We start from the raw sequence: 27,366 nt of genomic DNA, 5'->3' as shown, positions 1-27,366 counted from the left end.
AAGTGAAATCATATGGTATTTGTTTTTCTCTGACTGACTTCACTTAGCATTATACTCTCTAGGTCCATCCATATTGTTGCAAATAACAAGATCTCATTCTTTTTATGGCTTTTTAACATTCCATTATATACATGTAGCATATCTTCTTTATCCATTCATCTATCAACAGACGCTTGGGTTGCTTCCGATCTTGACAATTATAAAAAAGTGCTACAATAAATATAAGGGTGGATATATCTTTTTAAATTAGTGTTTCCTTTTTCTTTGGGTAAATACCCAATAGTGGAATGACTCATTCATATGGTAATTCTATTTTTAATTTTTTGAGGAACCTCCATACTGTTTTCCATAGTGGCTGCACCAATTTGCATTCCTATCAACAGTGCCCAAAGCTTCATTTTCTCTACATTGTTGCCAACATTTATTATTTTTTATCTTGTTGATACTAGCCATTTTGACTAGTGTATATCTCACTGTGGTTTTAATTTGTATTTCCCTGATGATTAGTGATATTGAGCATCTTTGCATGTGTCTTTTGGCCATCTGTATGCCTTCTTTGCAAAAATGTATATTCAGGCCCTCTGCTCATTTTTAAATCAGATTATTATTATTATTTTTTTTGGTGTTGCATTTATATATATTGGATATTTACTCCTTATCAGATATATTATTTGCTAATATATTCCCCCATTCAGTAAGTTGCCTTTTTGTTTTATTAATGTTTAATTCACTGTGTAAAAGCTTTTTATTTTGGTGTAATCCTAATAGTTGAATTTTGCTATTATTTCCCTTTCCATAGGAGACATATCTAGAAAAGTGTTGCTATGGCTGATATAAAAAGAATTACTGCCTATGCTTTCTTTCAGGAATTTAATGGTTTCAGGTCTTACACTTAGGTCTTTAAACTATTTTGAGTTTATTCTTGTGTATGGTGTAAGAATGTGGTCCAGTTTTAATTCTGTTGCATGTAGCTGTCCAGTTTTCCCAACACCATTTACTGAAGAGGGTATCTTTTCCTTATTGTATATTCTTGTCTCCTTTGTTGTAGATTAATTGACTATGTATGCATTGGTTTATTTTGGGGGTCCTTATACTGTTCTATTGATCTATGTGTCTACTTCTGTGCTAGTACCATGCTGTTTTGATTACTACAGCTTTGTAGTATATCTTGAAATCTGGGAACGTGATACCTCCAGCTTTGTTCTTTTTTTTTTTTTTTTTTTTCAATATTGCTTTGGTTATTCAGGGTCTTTTATTGTTCCATACAAATTTTAGTATTTCTGTGAAAAAATGCTATTGGCATTTTAATAGGGATTACTTGAAGTCTGTAGATTGCTTTGGATACAATGGACATTTAAACAATATTGGTTCTTCCAATCGATCAACATGGAATATCTTTTCATTTGTTTGTGTCATCTTTAATTTCTTTCATCAGCATTATAGTTTTCAAAGTACCAGTCTTTCACTTCCTTGGGTAACTTTAGACTAGGTATTTCATTATTTTTGGTGCAACTATAAGTGGAATTGTTATTTTTAAATTTTTCTTTCCTCTACTTCATTACTATTATATAGAAATGCAACAGATTTCTGTATATTAATTTTGTGTCCTCTGACTTTACTGAATTAAAGTTCTAGTAGTTTCAGTTCTAGTAGTTTTTTGTGGAGTCTTTAGGGTAGTATCTATATAGTATCACGTCATCTGCAAATAGTGAGCTTTACTTCTTTCCTACCAATTTGGTGGCCTTTTATTAATTTTTCTTGTCTGATTTCTGTGGCTAGGAATTCCAGTGTTATTTTAAATAAAAGTGGTGAAAGAGGACATCCTTGTCTTGGGTTCTGATCTTAGAGGAAAGGCTCTCAGTTTTCACCATTGAGCTATGGGGTTTTCATGCATGGCCTTTATTATGTTGTCAGATATGTTCCTTCAATACTTACTTTGTTAAGTTTTTTTTTTTTTTTTATCATGAATGGATGCAGTTCTTTGTCAAATGCTTTTTCTGCACCTATTGAGATGATCATAGGATTTTTATCCTTTGTCTTGTTAATGTGGTATATCACACTGCTTGATTTGCAAATACTGAAACACGGTGCATCCCACTTATTGTGGCAAATGACCTCCTATTTTGAACCCATTTTTGTGAGACTTTAGTCTTTATTATTTTACTAAAATTACTATTGTCAAGGTAATCAATGACCGCAATGTTGCTAAGATCAATGATAAATTCTCAATCTTCATCACACTTCACGTGTCAGTAGCATTTGACACAGTTGATTACTTCCTTTTCCTTAATGAATTTTATTCTTTTGTCTTCCAGGATATCACATTGTCTTGGTTTTCCTTTTAACTAAATGGTTAGTTTTGTTTTGTATCCTTTGTCTTTTTCCTCTTTTCTACAACTTCTTACTATTGAATTGCTCCAGGGCTCAATTTTCCTACTTTTTTCTTCTTTATTCATTCATTTCATTCATAAAGTTCATATACTTTACATGACATGCAATCTTATGTTTATAAAAGAAATTTATATGCCAATAACTTTCCAGTTTATATCTTTATTCTAAACCTCTCTCTTAAACTGAATCCTCATGTATCTAATTGCCTATGCTTAGGGGCTCTGTATCCACACATACAGGGGCCCTATAACCACAGTGAACCCCTGTATTCACTGGGGGTTAAGGCTTCAACATATAAACTTTGGAGGAGTCACAATTCAATCCACATCAGGCAGGTTTCAATTTTAAATAAAATGATCAGGATAAGTCTCATTGAGAAGACACAGTTGAGTGAAGTTTTAAAGGAAATGTGGATTTAGTTATGCCGATATCTAGGGGAGAAGCATGTCAGGTAAAAGGCACAACTAATGTAAATGTACTAGAAGCATTATATGTAAGAACATTAGAATATTGGTGAGTCAGGAGCAAAGTGAGCTCTGGGGAAAATGGTAAAGATGAATGGAGAAATATAGAAGATGATAGGACCAAGTCACATAGGAGTTGGGTTTTCATTCTGAAAGAAATGGAGAGACACTGGAAGACTGATATTCTAAGTCTTATCTTTAATACATTAGTTCAGACTATGTTGAGAATAGGAAGGGGGCGCCTGGGTGGCTCAGTTGGTTAAGTGTCTGACTTCAGCTCAGGTCATGATCTCATGGTTCAATGGTTTGTGGGTTTGAGCCCCACATCAGGCTCTGTGCTGACAGCTCAGAGGCTTGAGCCTGTTTCCGATTCTGTGTCCCCCTCTCTCTCTGCCCTTCTCCTGCTCACACTTTGTCTCTGTCTCTCAAAAATAAACATTGAAAAAATTTAAAGAACCTTTAAAAAATAGGAAGTAATTATACTTAAATGACATAACAAGGATGGGACTCTTATCTGGTAGAATTAGTGTCCTTATAAGAAGAGATTCCAGAGCACTCACTTCCTTTTTTCTCTTCCATGTGAGGACACAGTGAGAAGGCTGCAGCTGCAAGCCAGGAGGAGAGTTCTCACCAAGAATTAAATCAAATTGGCCGGCACCTAGATCTTAGAATTCCCAGGCTTTAGAAATGTGAGAAGAAAAAGTTCTGTTATTTAAACCACCAAGTTTATGGCCTTTTGTTATGGTAGCCTCAGCAGACAAATACACTGCCTATACCATAATACTTCTGATCCTCCTTACAATATTTCTTTAATTTTTTTGTTCACTAACTTATTTGTGTTGTTTCATTTTTATTTTTTATTTAAATTTTAGTTAGTTAACATATAGTGCAATATTGGTTTCAGGAGTTGAATTCAGTGATTTATCACTTACATGCAACAACCAGTGTCATCACAAGTGCCCTCCTTAGTACCCATCACCTCTCTAGTCCATCCCCCACCCACCTCCCTCCATCATCCGTCAATTTCTTCTCTATCAAGAGTCTCTTGTGCTTTGTTTCCCTCTCTTCTTTTCATCGCCACTTCCCATATATTCATCAGTTTTGTTTCTTAAATTCCACATATGAGTAAAATCATCTGGTATTTGTTTTTCTCTGACTTATTTTGCTTAGCATAATACACTTTAGCTCTATCCACGTTGTTGTAAATGACAAGATTTCATTCTTTTTATTGGCTGAATAATCATCCATTGTATATATACCATATCTTCTTTATTCATTTATCAGTCAATGGATTTTTGGGCTCTCGCCATAGTTTGGTTATTGTTGATAATGCCGCCATAAACATTGGGGGTGAATGTACCCCTTCATATATGTATTTTTGTATCTTTTGGGTAAATACCTAATAGTGCAGTTGCTGGATCCTTGGGTGGTTCTATTTTTAGTGTTTTGAGGAACCTCCATACTATTCTCCATACTGGTTGCACCAGTTAGTATTCCCACCAGCAGTGCAAGAGAGTTCCCCTTTCTCCACATCCTCACCAACAACTGTTGTTTCTTATGTTGTTCATTTAAGCCATTCTGATGGGTGTCAGGTGGTACTTCACCATGCTTTTCATTTGTATTTCCCTGATGATGAGTGATGTCGAGCATCTTTCCATGTGTCTTTTAGCTATATGGATATCTTCTTTGGAAAATGGTCTATTCATGTCTTCTGCCCCTTTCTTAACTGGGTTGTTTTTGGGTGATGAGATTGACAAGTTCTTTATAGATTTTGAATACTAAACCTTTATCAGATTTGTTGTTTACAAATATCTTCTCCCATTCTGTAGGTTGACTTTTAGTTTTATTGATTGTTTCCTTGGCTGCACAGAACATTTTTATCTTGATAAAGTGCCAATAGTTCATGTTAGCTTTTGTTTCCCTTGTCTTTGGTGATGTGACTGGTGAAGTTGCTGTGGCCTAGGTCAAAGAGGTTTCTGCCTGTGTTCTTCTCTTGGATTTTGATGGTTTCCTGTCTCACATTTAGGTCTTCAATCCACTTTGTATTTTTGTGTGTGGTGTAAAAAAGTGGTCCAGTTTCATTCTTCTGCATGTCGCTGTCCAGTGTTCCCAACATCATGTGTTGAAGGGACTGTCTTTTGTCCATTGGATATTCTTTCCTGCCTTGTTGAAGATCATTTCACCATACAGTTGTGGGTCCATTTCTGGGTTTTCTATTCCGTTCCATGGTTCCATGTGTCTGTTTTTGTGCCAATACCATACTGTCTTGATGACTATAGATTTGTACTTGTTTATTATGTTCCCTCTTTATTGTTTGTCCTCACCATTGAGAATACAATATCTGCAAGGATAGGGCCTAGAATACTACCTGGAAGGTGTTTGACAAATTTATATTGAATGAATGAAAGAGGAGTTCAAATTGCCAAGTGTGATAAAAATTACATTTAATTTCAGTTTTAACCTTGATGTAATTATTTCAGGCTTTACATTAAAAAAGAAAACGAATATAAACTATAAAAATCCTTATTCCCAAAGGTACATATATTTATATTTTCTTAGAAATAACTATAGGTTTTATTTTTTTTTCAATATATGAAATTTATTGTCAAAATGGTTTCCATACAACACCCAGTGCTCATCCCAAAAGGTGCCCTCCTCAATACCCATCACCCGCCCTCCCCTCCCTCCCACCACCCATCAACCCTCAGTTTGTTCTCAGTTTTTAAGAGTCTCTTATGCTTTGGCTCTCTCCCACTCTAACATCTTTTTTTTTTTTCCTTCCCCTCCCCCATGGGTTTCTGTTAAGTCTCTCAGGATCCACATAAGAGTGAAACATATGGTATCTGTCTTTCTCTGTATGACTTATTTCACTTAGCATCACACTCTCCAGTTCCATCCACGTTGCTACAAAGGGCCATATTTCGTTCTTTCTCATTGCCCTGTAGTACTCCATTGTGTATATAAAACACAATTTCTTTATCCATTCATCAGTTGACGGACATTTAGGCTCTTTCCATAATTTGGCTATTGTTGAGAGTGCTGCTATAAACATTGGGGTACAAGGGCCCCTATGCATCAGTACTCCTGTATCCCTTGGGTAAATTCCTAGCAGTGCTATTGCTGGGTCATAGGGTAGGTCTATTTTTAATTTTCTGAGGAACCTCCACACTGCTTTCCAGAGTGGCTGCACCAATCTGCATTCCCACCAACAGTACAAGAGGGTTCCCGTTTCTCTACATCCTCTCCAGCATCTATAGTCTCCTGATTTGTTCATTTTGGCCACTCTGACTGGCGTGAGGTGATATCTGAATGTGGTTTTGATTTGTATTTACCTGATAAGGAGCGACGTTGAGGATCTTTTCATGTGCTTGTTGGCCATCCGGATGTCTTCTTTAGAGAAGTGTCTATTGATGTTTTCTGCCCATTTCTTCACTGGGTTATTTGCTTTTCGGGTGTGGAGTTTGGTGAGCTCTTTATTGATTTTGGATACTAGCCCTTTGTCCGATATGTCATTTGCAAATATCTTTTCCCATTCCGTTGGTTGCCTTTCAGTTTTGTTGGTTGTTTCCTTTGCTGTGCAGAAGCTTTTTATCTTCATAAGGTCCCAGTAGTTCATTTTTGCTTTTAATTCCCTTGCCTTTGGGGATGTGTTGAGTAAGAGATTGCTACGGCTGAGGTCAGAGAGGTCTTTTCCTGCTTTCTCCTCTACGGTTTTGATGGTTTCCTGTCTCACAGTCAGGTCCTTTATCCATTTTAAGTTTATTTTTGTTAATGGTGTGAGAAAGTGGTGTAGTTTCAACCTTCTGCATGTTGCTGTCCAGTTCTCCCAGCACCATTTGTTAAAGAGACTGTCTTTTTTCCATTGGATGTTCTTTCCTGCTTTGTCAAAGATTAGTTGGCCATACGTTTGTGGGTCTAGTTCTGGGGTTTCTATTCTATTCCGTACGTCTATGTGTCTGTTTTTGTGCCAATACCATGGTGTCTTGATGATTACAGCTTTGTAGTAGAGGCTAAAGTCTGGGATTGTGATGCCTCCTGCTTTGGTCTTCTTCTTCAAAATTACTTTGGCTATTCAGGGCCTTTTGTGGTTCCATATGAATTTTAAGATTGCTTGTTCTAGTTTCGAGAAGAATGCTGGTACAATTTTGATTGGGATTGCATTGACTGTGTAGATAGCTTTGGTACTATTGACATTTTGACAATATTTATTCTTCCAATCCATGAGCAGGGAATGACTTTCCATTTCTTTATATCTTCTTCAATTTCCTTCATAAGCTTTCTATAGTTTTCAGCATACAGATCTTTTACATCTTTGGTTAGATTTATTCCTAGGTATTTCATGCTGCTTGGTGCAATTGTGAATGGGATCAGTTTCTTTATTTGTCTTTCTGTTGCTTCATTGTTAGTGTATAAGAATGCAACTGATTTCTGTACATTGATTTTGTATCCTGCAACTTTGCTGAATTCATGGATCAGTTCTAGCAGACTTTCGGTGGAGTCTATCAGATTTTCCATGTATAGTACCATGTCATCTGCAAAAAGCGAAAGCTTGACTTCATCTTTGCCAATTTTGATGCCTTTGATTTCCTTTTGTTGTCTGATTGCTGATGCTAGCACTTCCAACACTATGTTAAACAACAGCGGTGAGAGTGGGCATCCCTGTCATGTTCCTGATCTCAGGGAAAAAGCTCTCAGTTTTTTCCCATTGAGGATGATGTTAGCCATGAGCTTTTCATAAATGGCTTTTATGATGTTTAAGTATGTTCCATCTATCCTTTCTCAAGGGTTTTTATTAAGAGGGGTGCTGGATTTTGTCAAAGGCCTTTTCTTCATCGATTGACAGGATCATATGGTTCTTCTCTTTTCTTTTATTAATGTGATGTATCATGTTGATTGATTTGCGAATGTTGAACCAGCCCTGCATCCCAGGAATGAATCCCACTTGATCATGGTGAATAATTCTTTTTATATGCTGTTGAATTCGATTTGCTAGTGTCTTATTGAGGATTTTTGCATCCATATTCATCAGGGATTTTGGCTTGTAGTTCTCTTTTTTTACTGGGTCTCTGTCTGGTTTAGGAATCAAAGTAATACTGGCTTCATAGAATGAGTCTGGAAGTTTTCCTTCCCTTTCTATTTCTTGGAATAGCTTGAGAAGGATAGGTATTATCTCTCCTTTAAACGTCTGGTAGAACTCCCCTGGGAAGCCATGTGGTCCTGGAATCTTATTTGTTGGGAGATTTTTGATAACCGATTCAATTTCTTCGCTGGTTATGGGTCTGTTCAAGCTTTCTATTTCCTCCTGATTGAGTTTTGGAAGAGTGTGGGTGTTTAGGAATGTGTCCATTTCTTCCAGGTTGTCCAGTTTTTTGGCATATAATTTTTCATAGTATTCCCTGGTAATTGTTTGTATCTCTGAGGGATTGGTTGTCATAATTCCATTTTCATTCATGATTTTATCTATTTGGGTCATCTCCCTTTTCTTTTTGAGAAGCCTGGCTAGAGGTTTGTCAATTTTGTTTATTTTTTCAAAAAACCAACTCTTGGTTTCGTTGATCTGCTCTACAGTTTTTTTAGATTCTATATTGTTTATTTCTGCTCTGATCTTTATTATTTCTCTTCTTCTGCTGGGTTTAGGCTGCCTTTGCTGTTCTGCTTCTATGTCCTTTAGGTGTGCTGTTAGATTTTGTATTTGGGATTTTTCTTGTTTCTTGAGATAGGCCTGGATTGCAATGTATTTTCCTCTCAGGACTGCCTTCGCTGCGTCCCAAAGCGTTTGGCTTGCTGTATTTTCATTTTCGTTTGTTTCCATATATTTTTTAATTTCTTCTCTAATTGCCTGGTTGACCCACTCATTCGTTAGTAGGGTGTTCTTTAACCTCCATGCTTTTGGAGGTTTTCCAGATTTTTTCCTGTGGTTGATTTCAAGCTTCATAGCATTGTGGTCTGAAAGTATGCATGGTATAATTTCAATTCTTGTATACTTATGAAGGGCTGTTTTGTGACGCAGTATATGATCTATCTTGGAGAATGTTCCATGTGCACTCGAGAAGAAAGTATATTCTGTTGCTTTGGGATGCAGAGTTCTAAATAGATCTGTCAAGTCCATCTGATCCAATGTCTCATTCAGGGCCCTTGTTTTTTGATTGACCGTGTGTTTAGATAATCTATCCATTTCTGTAAGTGGGGTGTTAAAGTCCCCTGCAATTACCACATTCTTATCAATAAGGTTGCTTATGTTTATGAGTAATTGTTTTATATATTTGGGGGCTCCCGTATTCGGTGCATAGACATTTATAACTGTTAGCTCTTCCTGACAGATAGACCCTGTAATGAGTATATAATGTCCTTCTTTATCTCTTGTTCCAGCCTTTAATTTAAAGTCTAGTTTGTCTGATATAAGTTTGGCTACTCCAGCTTTCTTTTGGCTTCCAGTAGCATGATAAATAGTTCTCCATCCCTTCACTCTCAATCTAAAGGTGTCCTCAGGTCTAAAATGAATCTCTTGTAGACAGCAAATAGATGGGCCTTGTTTTTTTATCCATTCTGATACCCTATGTCTTTTGGTTGGCACATTTAGTCCATTTACATTCAGTGTTATTATAGAAAGCTAAGGGTTTAGAGTCATTGTGATGTTTGTGTGTTTTATGCTTGTAGTGATGTCTCTGATACTTTGTCTCACAGGATTCCCCTTAGGATCTCTTGTAGGGCTGGTTTAGTGGTGACGAATTCCTTCAGTTTTTGTTTGTTTGGGAAGACCTTTATCTCTCCTTCTATTCTAAATGACAGACTTGCTGGATAAAGGATTGTTGGCTGCATATTTTTTCTGTTCATCACATTGAAGACCTCCTGCCATGCCTTTCTGGCCTGCCAAGTTTCTTTTTTTTTTTTTTTTTTTTTTTTAATTTTTTTTTTCAACGTTTATTTATTTTTGGGACAGAGAGAGACAGAGCATGAACGGGGAAGGGGCAGAGAGAGAGGGAGACACAGAATCGGAAACAGGCTCCAGGCTCTGAGCCATCCGCCCAGAGCCTGACGCGGGGCTCGAACTCACGGACCGCGAGACCGTGACCTGGCTGAAGTTGGTCGCTTAACCAACTGCGCCACCCAGGCGCCCCATGGCCTGCCAAGTTTCAAAAGAGAGATCAGTCACGAGTCTTATAGGTCTCCCTTTATATGTTAGGGCCTGTTTTTCCCTTGTTGCGCTCAGAATTTTCTCTTTATCCTTGTATTTTGCCAGTTTCACTATGATATGTTGTGCAGAAGATCGATTCAAGTTACGTCTGAAGGGAGTTCTCTGTGCCTCTTGGATTTCAATGCCTTTTTCCTTCCCCAATTCAGGGAAGTTCTCAGCTATTATTGATTCAAGTACACCTTCACCACCTTTCTCTCTCTCTTCCTCCTCTGGGATATCAATTATGCGTATATTATTTCTTTTTAGTGTATCACTTAGTTCTCTATTTTACCCCTCATACTCTTGGATTTTTTAATCTCTCTTTTTCTCAGCTTCTTCTTTTTCCATAATTTTATCTTCTAGTTCACCTATTCTCTCTTCCGCCTCTTCAATCCAAGCTGTGGTCGTTTCCTTTTTATTTTGCAGCTTGTTTATAGCGTTTTTTAGCTCCTCCTGACTGTTCCTTAGTCCCTTGATCTCTGTAGCAATAGATTCTCTGTTGTCCTCTATACTATTTTCAAGCCCAGCGATTAATTTTATGACTATTATTCTAAATTCACTTTCTGTTATATCATTTAAATCCTTTTTGATCAGCTCATTAGCTGTGGTTATTTCCTGGAGATTCTTCTGAGGGGAATTCTTCTGTTTGGTCATTTTGGATAGTCTCTGGAGTGGTGCAGAACTGCAGGGCACTTCCCCTGTGCTGTGGTGTATAACTGGAGTTGGTGGGCGGGGCTGCAGTCAGCCCTGATGTCTGCCCCCAGCCCACCGCTGGGGCCACAGTCAGACTGGTGTGTGCCTTCTCTTCCCCTCTCCTAGGGGTGGGATTCACTGTGGGGTGGCGTGGCCCATCTGGGCTACTTGCACACTGCCAGGCTTGTGGTGCTGGGGATCTGGCATATTAGCTGGGGTGGGTAGGCAAGGTGCACGGGGGCAGGAGGGGCAGGCTTAGCTTGCTTCTCCTTAGGTGATCCACTTCAGGAGGGGCCCTGTGGCAGCAGGAGGGAGTCAGACCCGCTGCCGGAGGGGCGGCTTCTCAGAAGCACAGCGTTGGGTGTTTGTGAGGAGCAAGCAAGTTCCCTGGCAGGAACAGGTTCCCTTTGGGATTTTGGCTGGGGGATGGGCGAGGGAGATGGCGCTGGCGAGCGCCTTTGTTCCCTGCCAAACTGAGCTCTGTTCTCCCGGGGCTCAGCAACTCTCCCTGTCTTTGTCCTCTAGCCTTCCCGCTTTCCTAGCAGAGCTGTTAACTTATGACCTCCCAGATGCTAAGTGCCGCTTGCTGTCGGAACACACTCAGTCCGGCCCCTCCGCTTTTGCAAGCCAGACTCAGGGGCTCTGCTTGGCAGGCGGGCCGCCCCTCTGTCCCGGCTCCCTCCTGCCAGTCAGTGGAGCGTGCACTGCCTTTCTGCCCTTCCTACCCACTTCTGTGGGCCTCTCTTCTGTGCTTGGCTCCAGAGAGTCTGTTCTGCTAATCCTCTGGCAGTTTTCTGGGGTATTTAAGCAGGTATAGGTGGAATCTAAGTGATCAGCAGGATGCGCGGTGAGCCCACTGTCCTCCTATTCCGCCATCTTCTAACTATAGGTTTTAAAGTCTCTTCCTCACCCTATATTCTAAATCTAATCCCTCTTTAAAAACTAAATAAAAATATGTATAAATTCTAATTTTTTGCTACTTGTAAGTAGTATATACTGAAAATATTAATATTTTTGATGAAATAACATTTTATGAAATAAATTAAAAACAAACTTTTATAAAATTAGGATTTTGTTTTCAAGTGCAATATTGTGGAGATAAAAGATAGTGGTGAATGTATGCTAAAATATATATATTTTTTTAATTTTTTTTTCAACGTTTATTTATTTTTTTTGGGACAGAGAGAAACAGAGCATGAACTGGGGAGGGGCAGAGAGAGAGGGAGATACAGAATCGGAAACAGGCTCCAGGCTCTGAGCCATCAGCCCAGAGCCCGATGCTGGGCTCGAACTCATGGACCGCGAGATCGTGACCTGGCTGAAGTCGGACACTTAACCGACTGCGCCACCCAGGCGCCCCTAAAATATATATTTTTAAAACCTTGAAGGTACTTGTTATAAAGATGTTTTTTTTCTGGAAGTATGGGAACAAGATATTTTCAAAGAGAATATCTGCTTCAGTGAGAATACAGTGATTAAAAATGATTAAAAAGTGACTAAAAATAGTGAAGAACCCCATAATGATTCAGGGAGAGAAGCTTGTTAAAATGACTTTGTTTGTAAAAGAATTGCATCCTAGAATTTAATTACATAATTTAATAAGGTAAATAAGTCTGTCTTGTTGACAAATTTAATCAACCAATCAATCAGTGGAAAATATATGCAGAAGACATATCCACTGAAAGAATAGTTAAGAAACATGTGTGAATTAAGTAAACAATGACCAATACATTCTTTGATTATAGGTGATTTTGTTATTCCTAAGAGGACACAATAAAATAGTAAACTGGGTAATACTATTCAATAACATAAAGAAAAAAATCAGGTTTCCACATCAAAAACCATTTATTTAACAGAAAAGGGGTCTGCAAGTGAAATTGTCTATTTCCTATGGCTATTTTCATACTTCCTTCGAAATGAATGAATTGGTCACATTCACAGTCACATTTTAGTCTGATTGTTGAACAGGCAATATTAATAAGTTAATTTTAAGTATCATTAGTTAGAATGTCCATATGCATGCAACTCATCACTTGGCAAAAATTAGTAATTCACTATTTTGTGTATAAAGAATCTTAGGTAATTTTTAAATACTCACTTATTAACTGCATTAACTTTATCAGAGAATTCAAATGCCAGATCCATTTCTTCTTTCTAATAGATATTTCTGCATTAGAGTTTATCTCTACTGAAGTTGATTTAGATGAAAAGCAACTATCAAAACAAAAGGTCCACTGGCCTTTTGGGTCCACTGGGAACTAATGTGGTTCCAAAGGGACTTCTTTCCTTATAGGCATGAAAAAAAGTTGTGGTCAGATTTAGCTGGGGACTAAAACCATTTAAAATTGTACTTTAGAGCAGGTAAAAGTTGAGTACTCCTCCTGGGCATGCTTGCCTTGAGGATGGCATGGAGAAATGGAGAAATGAGTGACCTCATTAGATAAGGAGTCATCTTGCTAGAATCGTATTACTTATCTATTACTCTAAATAATTACTCTAGAAAATTATCTATTAGACTCTATTACTTAGAGTCTTATCAAGAGCAAATAAAATTGATCATTTATAGAAATATATATCTGAGAAATATGTATTTCCTTATAATTATAGTACAAACATAAATTTCTTAATGAGTACTTGCTGAACTGAATTTTAAAAGAACTCTCAACTTAAAAATGTTCCAGTGCTCAAGTTAAATTAGAAATATTACAATGCAACTTTATAGGAGAGACTTTTCAAACAAGTAACCCCCCAAAATAACATTTAGTCCAAATGCCTAAGCCCTACACACACATGCACATGCAACACACACACACACACACACACACACACACACACACACACAATCTCTCTTTCATTTTCCCTTTGCCAAAAAATTCTACATTTTATATATGTATCTATATACACACATACATACACTTTTATTCTTTCTATCTATCAAACAACAAAAATAAAAGCAGGTGAATCAAGATGTAAGAAATCAAGATACGAGTGACTAGGAAACTGGTTGTAATAGGAGGAAGATTAGATGTCCTGGATTGCCATGTCATGTGTTAAGGTAAAAAGGACAAAAACATGGGCATGGGATGAACAAGAAAACATTTGTATGTATTGCAATGTGCTCATAAGGAAAATGTCCCACGAAGTATGGGCCGTGTGGCAAGAGTGGGCATGTAGCATAGCTACAGGAGGGAAAATGCGCATGGTGAGTGCACAACACCAGATCTAAGGTGAATCCATTTCCTGGCTGCAAAGCAAAAAGTTTGGGCTGTCACACAAATGAAAACATAAAGCACTGTGGCAGAGGTTATAAGTTTTCTTGAATAAACCTGTTCATGTGGCTTGACTTTGTGATTTTTCCAGAATTATCTGTTGAACCTAGAGATTCCCCAAATTTTTTTTTTGTTTATTTATTTATTTATTTATTTAGAGAGAGACATAGACAGCATGAGCTGGGGAGCAGCAGAGAGAGAGAGAGGGGGGGGGGAGAGAGAGAGAGGGAGAATCCCAAGCAGACTCATTGTCAGCACAGAGCCCAATGCGGGGCTCAAACTCACAAAACCATGAGAACGTGACTTGAGCTGAACCGGGAGATGCTTAACTGAGTGATCCACCCAGGGACCCCAAGTCCCACAGTTTCTTGAATCTATAGAGCTATCACAGGGTTGACATGGAGCCAGAAATGAAGCTAATACCCATCATTATATATGTTACAAATTAATACGTATATATGTATAATACATTATAATGATAAAATAAATTCTATAAGTTAATGTAAGAAACTAATATTTAAAAAAAGCTAATAGTATTTTGCATACAGATGAGTATAATTCCTCTCTCCCAAATTGTAAATTTTTATACAAAAATAAATTTCTGTTTAAACTTAATTTATTTAAGCAGCAAAATGGACCACTCTACTTCTGTAACATTCTGGTTAACTGAGTTTTATGGTTACTGCACTCAGAAATTTTACTTTTATATTTTACTTCTAAACAGAGTAAATTTTATATTTATATATAAAATAAAACAAAATCACAAATCCTTACTCAGGATGGGCAACTACTTCTGAAGATTGTATTTTATATATATTATATACTTTTAAATACTAATATGCTATATAAGTTTCTAATAACTATCAAGTGATTGTAATTTCCCATATGCCTGCAGACTGCCATATTTGGAGAGATAGGAGTGTGGTTACAACATTAAAAGCAAACTATCAGGGAAGAAAATGACTTTAAAAATAGGGCAATTATTACACAAGCATGTTTAAAGTAAACATTAAAATGCCACATTATTTTGAATAATGTAATTTTATGTTAGATTTTCCTTTTGGAAATGAAACACATATAAAATAAAAGGAAATAAAACAGGTGTGTGACTATAAAGAGGTAGCACAAGGAACTAGAATAATGGAAAAATTCTATATCTGATTGTCTTGGTGGTTTGAGTCTATAAAATAATATCTCATAAAATTTTATGGGACTGCACACCGAAAATTTGTATATAAAAACTGGTGAAATATGAATAGTCTGTAGCTCAGTTAATAACATTGTACCAATGTTAATTTTCTGATTTGAGAATTGTACCATTGTTATGTAAAATGTTATAATTAGGGAGAGCTGAGGAATGAGTCCATAGGAAATCTTTGTACTATTTTTACAATTTCCATTTGAATCTAAAGTTATCTCAATAAACAAACAAATATAAATGATATGGTTTCTTCTTGGGAATTAAGAGAAGAAAGCAAGGTAGCTTTATAAAAGGAGGCAAACAATGGTTAGTATTGTAATAAATAACAGTTGCCAGAATCCAAAATGATCCTATTGAGATTGCTAGCAAATACAGTTTATGACATAGGAAGCTACTCAGGTTGCCTCTGATGTTGTCTTAGAGACTCTTACTTGTTTTTACTGTTTGCCAGCCCAGCGAAAATGGGCTGCGAGCCTGCAGGTTGTAGGAGGAGATTGGACTGTGGTTGTCAGATGCAGGACTCCAGGAGAGTGTGGCTGTGCTTTCCGTGATGTCTTCAACAATCACTATCCCTGGTGGGCCTGGGGGACCTATAGACAAAAGGGAATGGATAAATTTAAGTACAAGCCATGAAGAGGGGCTGTTGGAAAATGTATTTCCAATAAAGATCCAATCAAACTATCTAACCATCCTGATGAAATACATATTTAGTAATGAAAATTGACAGTAAAGAGAAAAGAGATGCAGTTTCCATGATTTCTAGGGTAACTGAATTATAGATTTGACTTTTTCGCCTAACATTTTGTGTTTGGAAGAAACTACCCATTAGCATTATATTGTACAGGAAAAGAAACAAAAAGAGAAACACACACAAGAATATGAATGTCAATATCAACTATGAGTGTTGAAATATATCACAGTTTACAGAGGCAACAATAGAGTGAAAGGCAATCAGAAACTTTTGTTCTGAAAGGTATCAGAAACAAAAATGATCCCATTATTACTAAAGCTCTATAGGTGTATGGGCTTAATTTTTACATTCTGGAAACCTGCAGTGTACACATACTGTGATGTAACTCTCAGGTAGCTTAAACTTTAACAAGGGAGATATAAAAAGCTCTGAAATAATGATAGTTTAGGCCAGAGAAGGGTATACCCTAGAAGTTAGGCATGGAAAATTTTTGTGAGGGGTTAAAAAGGAAGGTGTGATCTGGTGGTGGTGGTGATGATGATGATGATGATGATGATGATTTTGAGCGAGGGTGGGAAAGTGGTGAATCAGAGAAGATTATTTCCCTTATCATGAAAAATTGGCATAGAATAGTGATAATCTATGTGCACATAGACTCTACCTTCAAGAAACAACTATGATATTATAGAAGAAATATACCTTTGTACTATCACTTCTAAAATAGTGTTATATAATAACATTTAAAGATCTGTAGAGTGTTTATAAACACTCTATTTTATTGGTTTATTTTAGTGGCTGAAAAGCATGCTACGTTTTTTATTAATATTTTTCTATTCCCTCATATGGACAATTCAGGCTGTAAGGATGTTTTATTTTCAATGAAAAAACAATAAAAACCTCTCTTAAGTATTTTAAGTTATTTTCTGAATTAGTCCTACAGTACCATTCTGGCTTCACTTGATTCCCTAGTCCACTTTGATGTCATTGTCATTCACACCAGACATCTTTGATGACAAACCAATTTTACAAATTCTTAAATATGAATGGGATCTTTTAACTACTTTCTTTGGCTCTGGTCCTGGATTTCTAGTCTAACTTTGCTGAATCAGATTTGGTGATTACATCTGATCAGGAGGGCCTGACCTAGTCTGTAAGGAGCTAAGAAATAGTGGAGGGATGGAGAAATGGAGGCAGTTAGTAAAGACCTCTGGGTAGAGAATTTTGAGGAAGGAACAAGGAGATGGAAAAAGAATTTTAAAAGCCTCATGAAGCAAATGACATTTTCAGGAAACAAGAAGTGAAAATTTTTATCAATTGATTCCATTCAGATTTAGGAATTTATAATTTGGTTTTGTTTATCATCAAAGATGCCAATGGTGTGAATAGCCATGGTGTCAAGGTTGGCTAGGGAGTCAAGTAAAGCCAGAAAGGTGATGATAGACTAGAATAAAAGAAAGGAATCAAGGAAATCACATTATTATGATGGAAAGATATAAGAATTGGAATTTGTGAAGAGAAAATTCCAGTAGGATACTTTTGAATGAGAATTTGTGTTTATCTGGAGGGGAGTGGGGAATATGGTTATTAAGGCTGACAAGGTCAGCCTTATGTAAGAAGGACTTATGGAAGAATATGTTTGATGTGTCATCTGTATGACTGTGCAAAGCATTAAAACAGTGGCTAAAGATGAGATGAGCTAAATAAATGAGGTCCAGGTGCTGAAGAAGATGTGTAACAAGTTGTTAGTCTGGTGACACGAATATAGAAGAGCAACTATAATGATGATAACATAATAATGATAAGAATATTAACTGTAATAATATTACTAATAGCTACCATATCCACATGTCACTGTATTAAGGCCATGTACTAAGTATTTTTCAAACATTAACTTGTTCATTTATTTCTATGTCACTTTGAGATTGGCATTATTCTTATTTCATAGAGGTTATAATGAAATCTCAGATATTGGTTAGTCAATAAATAAATAAGTTTCTTAGTCAATAAATCTTATTATATGTTAGGTGTTATGGTAGGCAGTGTGTATCAGAAAATCCATTCTTATGAGGAGAAGTTTTTTCTCAAGTCATTCTGTTAGTGAATGGCACAGCTAAGATATGAATTTGGATCTGATTTTAATGCCTTATTTGTTCAAATAAGCAAGGAGTACACAGATCCTTTCTCCTTTCACTGTTACTATAGAAAGTAGTTTTAACTGAAGGAAGGGAAGACAGAGAAAAAGTGTATGTTAAGGAAAAGCACATTTAAATTATGTGGTAGATATATAGATGGCATTTGAAGAAAGCATTTAGGACTTTGTGGCAGTCTGTGTATAAGACGGACACCATCACTTCTTTCTCCTGTACATGCAGGCCATTCCCTCTTTGAAAGGTGGAGCCTATTCTTTCACCTTCCTCAATCTGGGCTGGCTTGTCAGTATCTGACCCAAAAGACAATGGTAGAAGTAACACTACATGAGTTTTGAAGAGGCCTTTATGAGTATTAATGCTCTAGAAAATGTTTAAGTTAGTTTTCTTAAAGAAAGGTATATTTCTTTTAACAATAGGTAATATTTATTCTAAATAATTTTAAAAAATTCAGCTAGAACAAAAAGGAATTTACAACATAATTAATAAATACCCAAGTATTTTTCTCTATATGTGGCTATTTTCCCAAGTGTAGCCCTTAGCAAAATAATCAGTGAAAGTGAATAAGATTCATGTATTCAGGACATTCACTGTGTGCAATTATTTATAATACAAACCATTGTAAATAAGTAATTGTCCAATAATCATGTAATATTTAAATCATTAAATTTTATGGTAAAATATTAGGTAGCCATTAAACTGCCTAATATTTAAGATTATTTACTGATGTGGGAAATGTTCACATTATAATAAGTGAAAAAAATAGAATACAAAATTATATGTAAATCTAAGTGTATAGTTACTTCCCAAATACATAATGAAAAGACTGGAAAGAAATGCATTAAAGTATGTATGGTGTTTATTGCTTGGAAATGAGGATGTAGATGGTTTAAATTTTATTCTTTACTTGTTTGGATTTTCTGATTCTGCACAACAAGCAAGTAAAATTATTTTTTAAAGTCATTATTTTAATTTCTTTTTACATTTATTTATTTTTTGAGAGACATAGAGCACAAGTTGGGGAGGGGCAGAGAGAGAAGGAGACACAGAATCCGAAGCAGGCTCCAAGCTGTCAGCACAGAGCCTGACGTGGGGCTTGAACTCACAAACTGTGAGATCGTGACCTGAGCCGAAGTCAGATGCTTAACCGACTGAGCCACCCAGGCACCCCAAAGTCATTACTTTAAAGAAAGCTTCCAATGTTGTATGTATGTTCTATTGTAAGTATATACTATTTAACCAAACATTTATCTGACATTGTGCATAAAGCAATGTGCTGAGTGGTGAGAGATGAGTGGGGCAAATGCCTTATAGGAGGACAAGATAGGGCTTCAGCTCTAGATATGTTAAAATCCTGTGGCAGAGACAGATCTTTTACAAAAAACAAACGCCAGATAATGATAATGTTATGTTCAAGTGTCTGGGGAGTATATTTTACATCTCATTATAGCAGATCTTAAGTTGGCTATAATTATTTTTCTATAATTTCCACTGGACTAAATATTCAACATAGTACTTGGCATTTATTAGGCCCCCAATAAATATTTTTACAAGGAGAGATGAAAGATAGAAAAAAGAAGGTAAGAAAGGACAGAGGAGTTGTGTTCTGAATTTGGAATATTGTGTAATAATTAATAAGTAAAAGAATGTTTTAAAATTAAGTCATTACCATATAAGACAAAGATTCAATATAATATAGTAACTTCTTATTTTGTTAAATTAAAATATACTTAACAGTTTTTTTTTCAATTGAATAAAATGGTGATAAAAATGAGAGAATAGCTCCATGAAAGCAAATAAGCATTTTTGAATAATTCAATAAATTACTAAAGCCTATTAAAGCCTGTGGACAGAAAATTTTTATAATTCCATATAAATTTAAATATTTTTATAAATATATTACTGTAAAAATATTCTGAAAAATTAGTGATGTGATTTACCTTTTATGACAGGTTAAATATAATTTTCAACCATAATACAAATGAAAATAAGATTTATGGATATTATATTAGTACTGGCTTATTAATGCTCCATCTACAGAAAAATATACATTTTTAGACATTATATACTGAATGCTGGCTGTAATCAGCTTCCTGTTTATATTGGAGAGTGAATTACATTAAAATTATATTAACACAATCAATACCTTTGTTTTTAAGGCCTGTTAATAATGGTGACATTTTTGCTCTTTTTTGACATTTTTTTTAGAGAGTAAATTTTCTCTTCAAAGGCTTTTACTGCTAATCTGCATTATACATCTTTGAAAATAGATTAATAAGAAATAAATATCTCACAGATGACAAATGTGTGATAGCAACTAGTGTCTGAATGTCATACAAATGCTTCTCATTTAGCAGAAGTCAATATTAACTTTTTACTTAGCTGTAATAATTCAGTATATGATTGGCAGGAATCTGGAAATTCTCCCTCATCCCCCAACAATGCCATTATATAGGATCACTAAAATAAATATTTTATTTGAAAATAGATAATTTAGAAAAATGGACAGAGTCTCTTCATTTTTTCTTAGTGAGGACTGCTGAGCAAATGACAAAGCACAAAGTCCCCTGGCAGAAGCCATGTTCTCATGAATTTAATTTATCCTCAATCAAAGTCTCCCTAGGACTGTTGTTAGGTTGCTATCAGATCAACTCATTTTGTTGGCCTAATATTCAGTTAGACAATTTTTTTCTCTTGAGAAGACAGTGACTTTTAAAGCTGAAAAACAAATAAAACATATCTCTTTGTAACCTCTAAAGCTGTTATTGTTATGCTGGGAACAAGGATCTAAGACTTCATGTGATAGTTAAGTAATAGTATACAGCCTTGGAATTTTTAAATTAACTTCAGTGATGTCATTCAACTCTTATTTTTCAGATGAGGAAGGAGTACTTGAAACAGGAAAACTCCTCAAGAAAAAACAAAAAAACAAAAAAACAGGACCCAAAGAGTCTTCCTGCTTTGGGGAAAAAGGTAGGAATATGGTTCAGCTTTACTTTCAACAACCAGAGGACTGGTATTTCCTGTTCAAAGTAAATTATAACAAAATAATGTGGTAATAAGTAGGAAATGACTTCTTGTGAAGTCATTACCCATTCTCCTTGCAGACAACAACTGGTGGATCCAGGCTGAGTTCTTGTCATGTGATTGTCCAACCTCTTTTGAGGAAAAATTCTTAAAAAAATATCCCCTAACACTGCCACTGACTCCCCATGCCAATCATTTTTTTCTGACCCTTTCTTACCTAGATAGCATTACTTTCTCTGCCTGAATCTGACACCTACTGATTCAACAAATACCCTATTGTTACATGTTATATTTTACATTTTATGCAGACTCACATTGCTTTTACTTTATTTGATTTGGGGGACTTTCATGTCATTTTTTTTTTCACACAGAGTTTTTAAGTGAAAAATTAAACTTGCTGGGATTTAAAACATTAAACAGATCTTTGGCTTATATTGTTTAAAACTATAATAAAAAATTGATAGCAAATATTCCATGGTATACTAAATCAGTTCTATTTCTAATCCCATAAATATTGCTTGGGGACAAACACCTTTTCTAAACACATGCAGGACTATGCTGCAGCAAAAGACAGTCATTCATGGCAACAAAGTCCTGAACATGATTTTCTAACTGAGTGAAGAGGAGATTCAGCTATTGTCTGAAAGATTAGATTAATGCAGAGAAATAAGCTCAATAACTCAAGACACAAAGAATATTTTTAATGTTTATCATGTAGTTTAATTACATGAAATGAACCAACCAGCACAAAGGACCATTTTGCATAGACCCAACTTAAAAGCCCATATATAAGTAACAGCAAAACATTTCATTAAAAATAGTAGTTCAATCCTCTCAAAATGGATTTAGAGGGATCATACTTCAATATAACAAAGCCATATATGAAAGCCCACACCTAACACCATATTCAATGGTAAAAAAACTGTGAGCTTTAAGCTATGCTATAGCTCTAAGGTCAGGAATAAGACAAGATGTCCACTCTCACCACTTGTCCTATGCACAGCAATCAGAAAACAAAAAGAAATAAGAGGCATCCATATCAGTGAGAAAGAGGTTAAATTGTCACTATTTGTAGATGACATAATACTATTCATGGAAAACACTGAAGACTCTACCAAAAAACTGAAAGAAGTAATAAATGAATTCTATTAATAACTAGTAAAGTTGCAAGATAAATAATTATACCCAGATATTGGTTGAATTTCTATACATTAATAATGAAGTAGCAGAAAGAGAAAATAAGAAAACAATTCCATTCACATTGCACCCAAAAGAATACCTAGGAATAAAGTTTATCAAGGAGATGAATAACATACACTCTGAAAACTGTAAAACATTGATGAAAGAAAGTGAGGACAACAAAAGCAAATGAAGATACACCATGCTCATGAGTTGAAAGAATATTGTTAAAATTTCCATACTATTCAAAGCAATCTACATATTCAATGTAATCTCTATCAAAATACCAATAGCATTTTTTCACAGAACTAGAACAAATAATACTAAAATTTGTATAAAATAGTAAAAGACCCCAAATAGCAAAAGCAATCATGAGAAAGAAGAACACAGCTGGAGATATCACATTCTTAGATTTTGACTTACTACAAAGCTGTAATAATCAAAACAGTATGGTATTGGCACAAAAACAGATACATAGTTCAGTGGAACATAATAGGGAGTCCAGAATCAAACTCATGCTTATGTGGTCAATTAATATATGACAAAAGAGGTAAGAATATGCAATGAAAACAAAAGACAGTTTTTTCAATAAATGACATTTGGAAAACTGGACAGCTATATGCAAAGTAATGAAACTGGTGCTTCCTTTGGCAGCATATATATTAAAACTGGAATGATACATAGAAGATTAGTATGGTCCCTGTGAAAGTCATTCATACAAATTTGTGTTTTATTTAAAAAAAAAGAATGAAACTGCACAATTTTCTTACACTGTATACAAAAATAAACTCAAAATGAATTAAAGGCCTCAGAGTAAGACCTGAAACCATAAAACTCCCAGAAGAGAACATAGAAAGTAATTTCTTTGACATAAACTATAAAAACATGTTTCTAGCAATGTATCCTAATGCAAAGAAAATGAAAGCAGACACCAAAATGAAAAACTTTTACACAATAAAGGAAATCATCAACAAAACGAAAAGTCAACCTAATGAATGGGAGAAGATATTCACTAATGATATATTCAGTTATGAGTTAATATCCAAAATATATAAAGAACTTACACTGTTCAACACCAAAAAAAATAATAATCTAACTAAAAATGGGCAGAGAGACTTACAGACATTTTTCCAAAGAAGACATACAAATGGCCAACATACTCATGAAAAGATGCCCAACATCACTAATCATCAGGGAAATGCAAATAAAAGTGCAAATCACCTTACACCTATAAGAATGGCTAATATCAAAAAGATAAGAAACAAGTGTTGGTGAGGATGTGGAGAAAAAGGAACCCTTGTGCACTGTTGGTGGAAATGCAAATTGGTGCAGCCACTGTGGAAAAAAATTATGGAGGTTCCTCAAAAAATTAAAAATAGAAATACCATATGAATCAGTAATTCTACTACTGAGTATTTACCCAAAGAAAATGATAACACTAATTCAAAATGGTATATGTACCCTTATGTTTATTGCAGCATTATTTATAATAGCCAAGATATGGTAGTGACCTAAGTGTCAATAGATGAATGGATAAAGAATATGTGATACACACATGCACACACACACACACACACACACACACACACACACACACAGAGGAATGAGAGGAATATTACTTATTCATAAAAAAGGATGAGATGGAGATCTTACCATTTGCTACAGTATGGATGGGCATAGAGGGTATTACGCAAAGTGAAATAAAGCAGACAAGGGAAGTCAAATAACATATGATTTCACTTATATGTGGAATACAAAATCCAAAACAAATAAAACATAAAAATAGACCTATAGATACAAAGAACCGATAGTTTCTAGAAAAGAGGATGTGGGGGAATAGGCAAAATGGGTGAAAGGGTGCAGGAGATACAAGCTTCCTGTTATGGGATAAATAAGTCATGAGAATAAAAGGTGTAGTGTAAGGAATATAGTCAATGGTGTAATAGCATTATGTGATAACAGATGTAGCCATACTTATGGTGACCATAGCATAACCTATTAACATATTGAATTACTATGTTGTACATCTGTAACTAATATAACATTGTGTTTCAACTATACTCAAATTAAAAAAAATAATAAAAAGTAAAAGGTAAGTTAAAAAAGTAATAGTCGATAATGTGAATAGATTTTCTGTAGCACATCACATACTCATGCCTATTAATAGCTAGTTGCTGAATTTTTCATCTTTATACTAGGTCTTTATGCCATGCCCTATTTAGGAGGTATGATTTTATTGATAATATATTTATTTTTATACAAGAAAATGTATCCTGACGTATCCTTGTTATACTCGATGGACAACGTCCAACTTTGAATAGTATTGCATCTTTTCTTCTTTCTCCTGGGATACTTCCTTAGCACCATTATGTTCTTCATTACATCTAGAGGGTGTTCTTAGATTTCTTTAATATTTTCTAACTTAAGTGACCCTTTCCTACTGTTCTCAATTCTATGAAAATAACCAACTCTATTTTTACCAGTGGCAGATAAAGATGGAAACAAGTGATAAAGAGTTCTAATTATTTTTTTCAAAAACAATTTAGTTTTCAATTATTAAAGCTCACCTTTTTTTCTTCTTTCCTTCTTTCTTTCTTCCTTCTTTTTTTTTCTTTCTTTCTTTCTTTCTTTCTTTCTTTCTTTCTTTCTTTCTTTCTTTCTTTCTTTTGGTACCTATCTATCTCCTATCTATCTATCTATCTATCTATCTTCTATATATCATTATCATTATTATTATTATTATCTGTCATCTATACAATGGCATGAAGTTTTTGTCCCTCCTCACTTTGACCATTTAATACCTGTTTAGTCTTCAAATTTCAAAATCTCTGCTCAAGTTTTACTTTCTTTATTCAATAACTACTAAATTTCAATTTTTGTGGCCTAGAGCCTCAGAATTGTATTTTGTACAAAATTCCTAGGAAATTTTATGCACCTTATATTTCAAGGAAAATTAATCTAAAGAAAAAAGATTTCATAAACAGTCTGAAGAATCTTATCCCAGGTCTGGATCTTTATGTAAGAGCTGTGTATAAGTTTCTGAAACTTGGGCAAATTTTTGAACCTCATTAAGCTTCAATTTCCTAACATTTTATAAAGGGAAATATAATATCAATCTTATCATTACTGTGAGGATTACATAGGGTAATGTACATAAAAAGGACTTTGTAAATAGCTAGACTAGCACTGGTTGGGCCTCTCAGTAGCTTGGTAACTTTGACAATGTCATATGATTTCACTATGCTTCATGTTTTACCAATAAAACCAGAACCTATGTAACACATTTGGTTCTATCAAAAGGAAAGATAGAAAATGAAAATTATTTGAAAAAGAAAAAAAATACCATTATTGGCAGATTCAACACACAATATCTTCTGGGGAGCTTTTAATGTAAAATGAAAAAAAAAATAATGCAGAAACAATGACTCAATGTCCACCTATCAAGTTTAAGGCACTGTGTTATGTACTTTCCAATCTTTACAGCAAATCATGTATTAACACGTCCTTTCCACAAACGAGAAAACAGAGACTCAGAAAGTTCAAGCGACTCATTCAAGGTCACATGACTCCAGTGATGGACCTGTGGTTCATTTCTGATTCTTAATTTCATATGTATCAGAGATTCAACTCCATTCTGTTTATTTATTTTTTTTTTTAATTTTTAACTTTTTTTATTTATTTTTGAAACAGGGAGAGACAGAGCATAAACAGGGGAGGGTCACAGAGAGGGAGACACAGAACCTGAAACAGGCTCCAGGCTCTGAGCTGTCAGCACAGAGCCCGATGCGGGGCTCGAACTGGCGGACCCGAGATCATAACCCGAGCTGAAGTCGTCTGCTTAACCGACTGAGCCACCCAGGCGCCCCTCCATTCTGTTTATTACATAAGACTACTTCACATAATTCAGCACAGACACATAAAATGTAAATTTCATAGCATTAAAATTATTATTGGCAGGGGCAAATTTTTTATGGCTTGAAAATGGATTTAAAGGCAGAAATGTATGATAGAAATGAAGTAGACTTTGTGGTTGACTCCCTAATATTTACTCTACTTGCACCAATGTGGTATAGGGAATTAACTACAAGTCTATAGGTGGCCCTGATTAGTCTATCCATTTTGGCAATCTCACCTGCCCCTGTGGTGATTTGTTTAGGAAGCTAGGAAAAAGTCAATCATATCATGGCAATCATCTTATGTGGTGTGTTGGTTCATGGTCTAGACTGTCAAAACCAGATGAAGAGATGGACACTTGTAGAGATATGCTAGTTCTTTTGCTTGTTGTATGGCAATAAGAAAGCACTAAATCTCTATTATTCTTGGCAGCCAGCCTATGACTACCATGAGCTTTAAGGTGAGGCCAGCATTGTAGACAACAGTGGAGAGATGGAATCAACCTGAGTCTTTGGGAAAAACTTGAAACAATGGATAAATCAATTTAAAAATCTGATTTAGCTTCCTGTCATGAGAGCCAATAAATTTCCTTCCTGTTTCAGCCAATTTGACTTAGTTTTCATATTACTTGTAACTAGAAGCATCAAAGGCAAAAGATAACTGAAATATTTTTAAAAATTTAAAATAAATCCTTTTTTAAAAAAGAAATATTGATTGAAATATTAAAACTAAATGCAAATAACAAAGAAAAATTCATTAGTTAGATTCTAATTACATAGAGTATATAGGAAGAAACTAAATAGGAATGATAAAGAAAAGGCTTATGTGTCCACTAAGATTCTACATCCATGAGGCAAGTTTTTATACAGTCAGTTGATACATTAGCCGGCTGACAGCCCAGCACCTTATTATCTTGCCTTATTTGGAACTGTAGGGGCCCTAACCTGTGTCCCTGAAGCTCTGTCATGTATATTTTGATCTACTACTTGGGACATGAAACCTCTAACAGTAGCTTTAATCCACTGCAGTAGGTACATCCCTACATTTATTGAATCTTCCCCTGAATTTCTCATGAACTCCACTTAACTTGTATGGTCACCAGTTATACCTAGTTCAATTCATACCTGAAATCTACCTGCCTGATAGGTGAGTGTAACTTCCTTGATACTTATGCCAACCTTCAAACTCAGTCACCTCTGTTTCTGGTTATGAAAAAACATAACATGTAAACAATTT

The 27,366-nt window shown here is 35.3% G+C and overlaps 1 protein-coding gene and 1 non-coding gene across 4 annotated transcripts in view; one reads left to right on the top strand and one right to left on the bottom strand.

Annotated features, from left to right (window-relative positions):
• The window catches only part of CNTN5 (contactin 5), a 1,391,028-nt gene that overhangs the window by 75,687 nt on the left and 1,287,975 nt on the right, over nt 1–27,366 (bottom strand). For all 3 annotated transcript variants that reach the window (XM_086678621.1, XM_086678620.1, XM_086678619.1), the window contains one exon: nt 15,624–15,782. In XM_086678621.1, the coding sequence (XP_086534747.1) occupies nt 15,624–15,782 (159 nt within the window). The remainder of the gene's footprint in view (nt 1–15,623; nt 15,783–27,366) is intronic.
• LOC112866205 (U6 spliceosomal RNA) lies at nt 22,875–22,981 on the top strand. Its single transcript, XR_015241477.1, has one exon. It is a non-coding gene; the product is annotated as a U6 spliceosomal RNA (small nuclear RNA).

This window comes from Puma concolor, chromosome D1, assembly GCF_028749965.1.
Source record: "Puma concolor isolate L17-30 chromosome D1, mPumCon1.1.hap2, whole genome shotgun sequence".
Classification (NCBI taxonomy): domain Eukaryota; kingdom Metazoa; phylum Chordata; class Mammalia; order Carnivora; family Felidae; genus Puma; species Puma concolor.
This window is presented reverse-complemented; position numbering and strand designations above follow the sequence as displayed.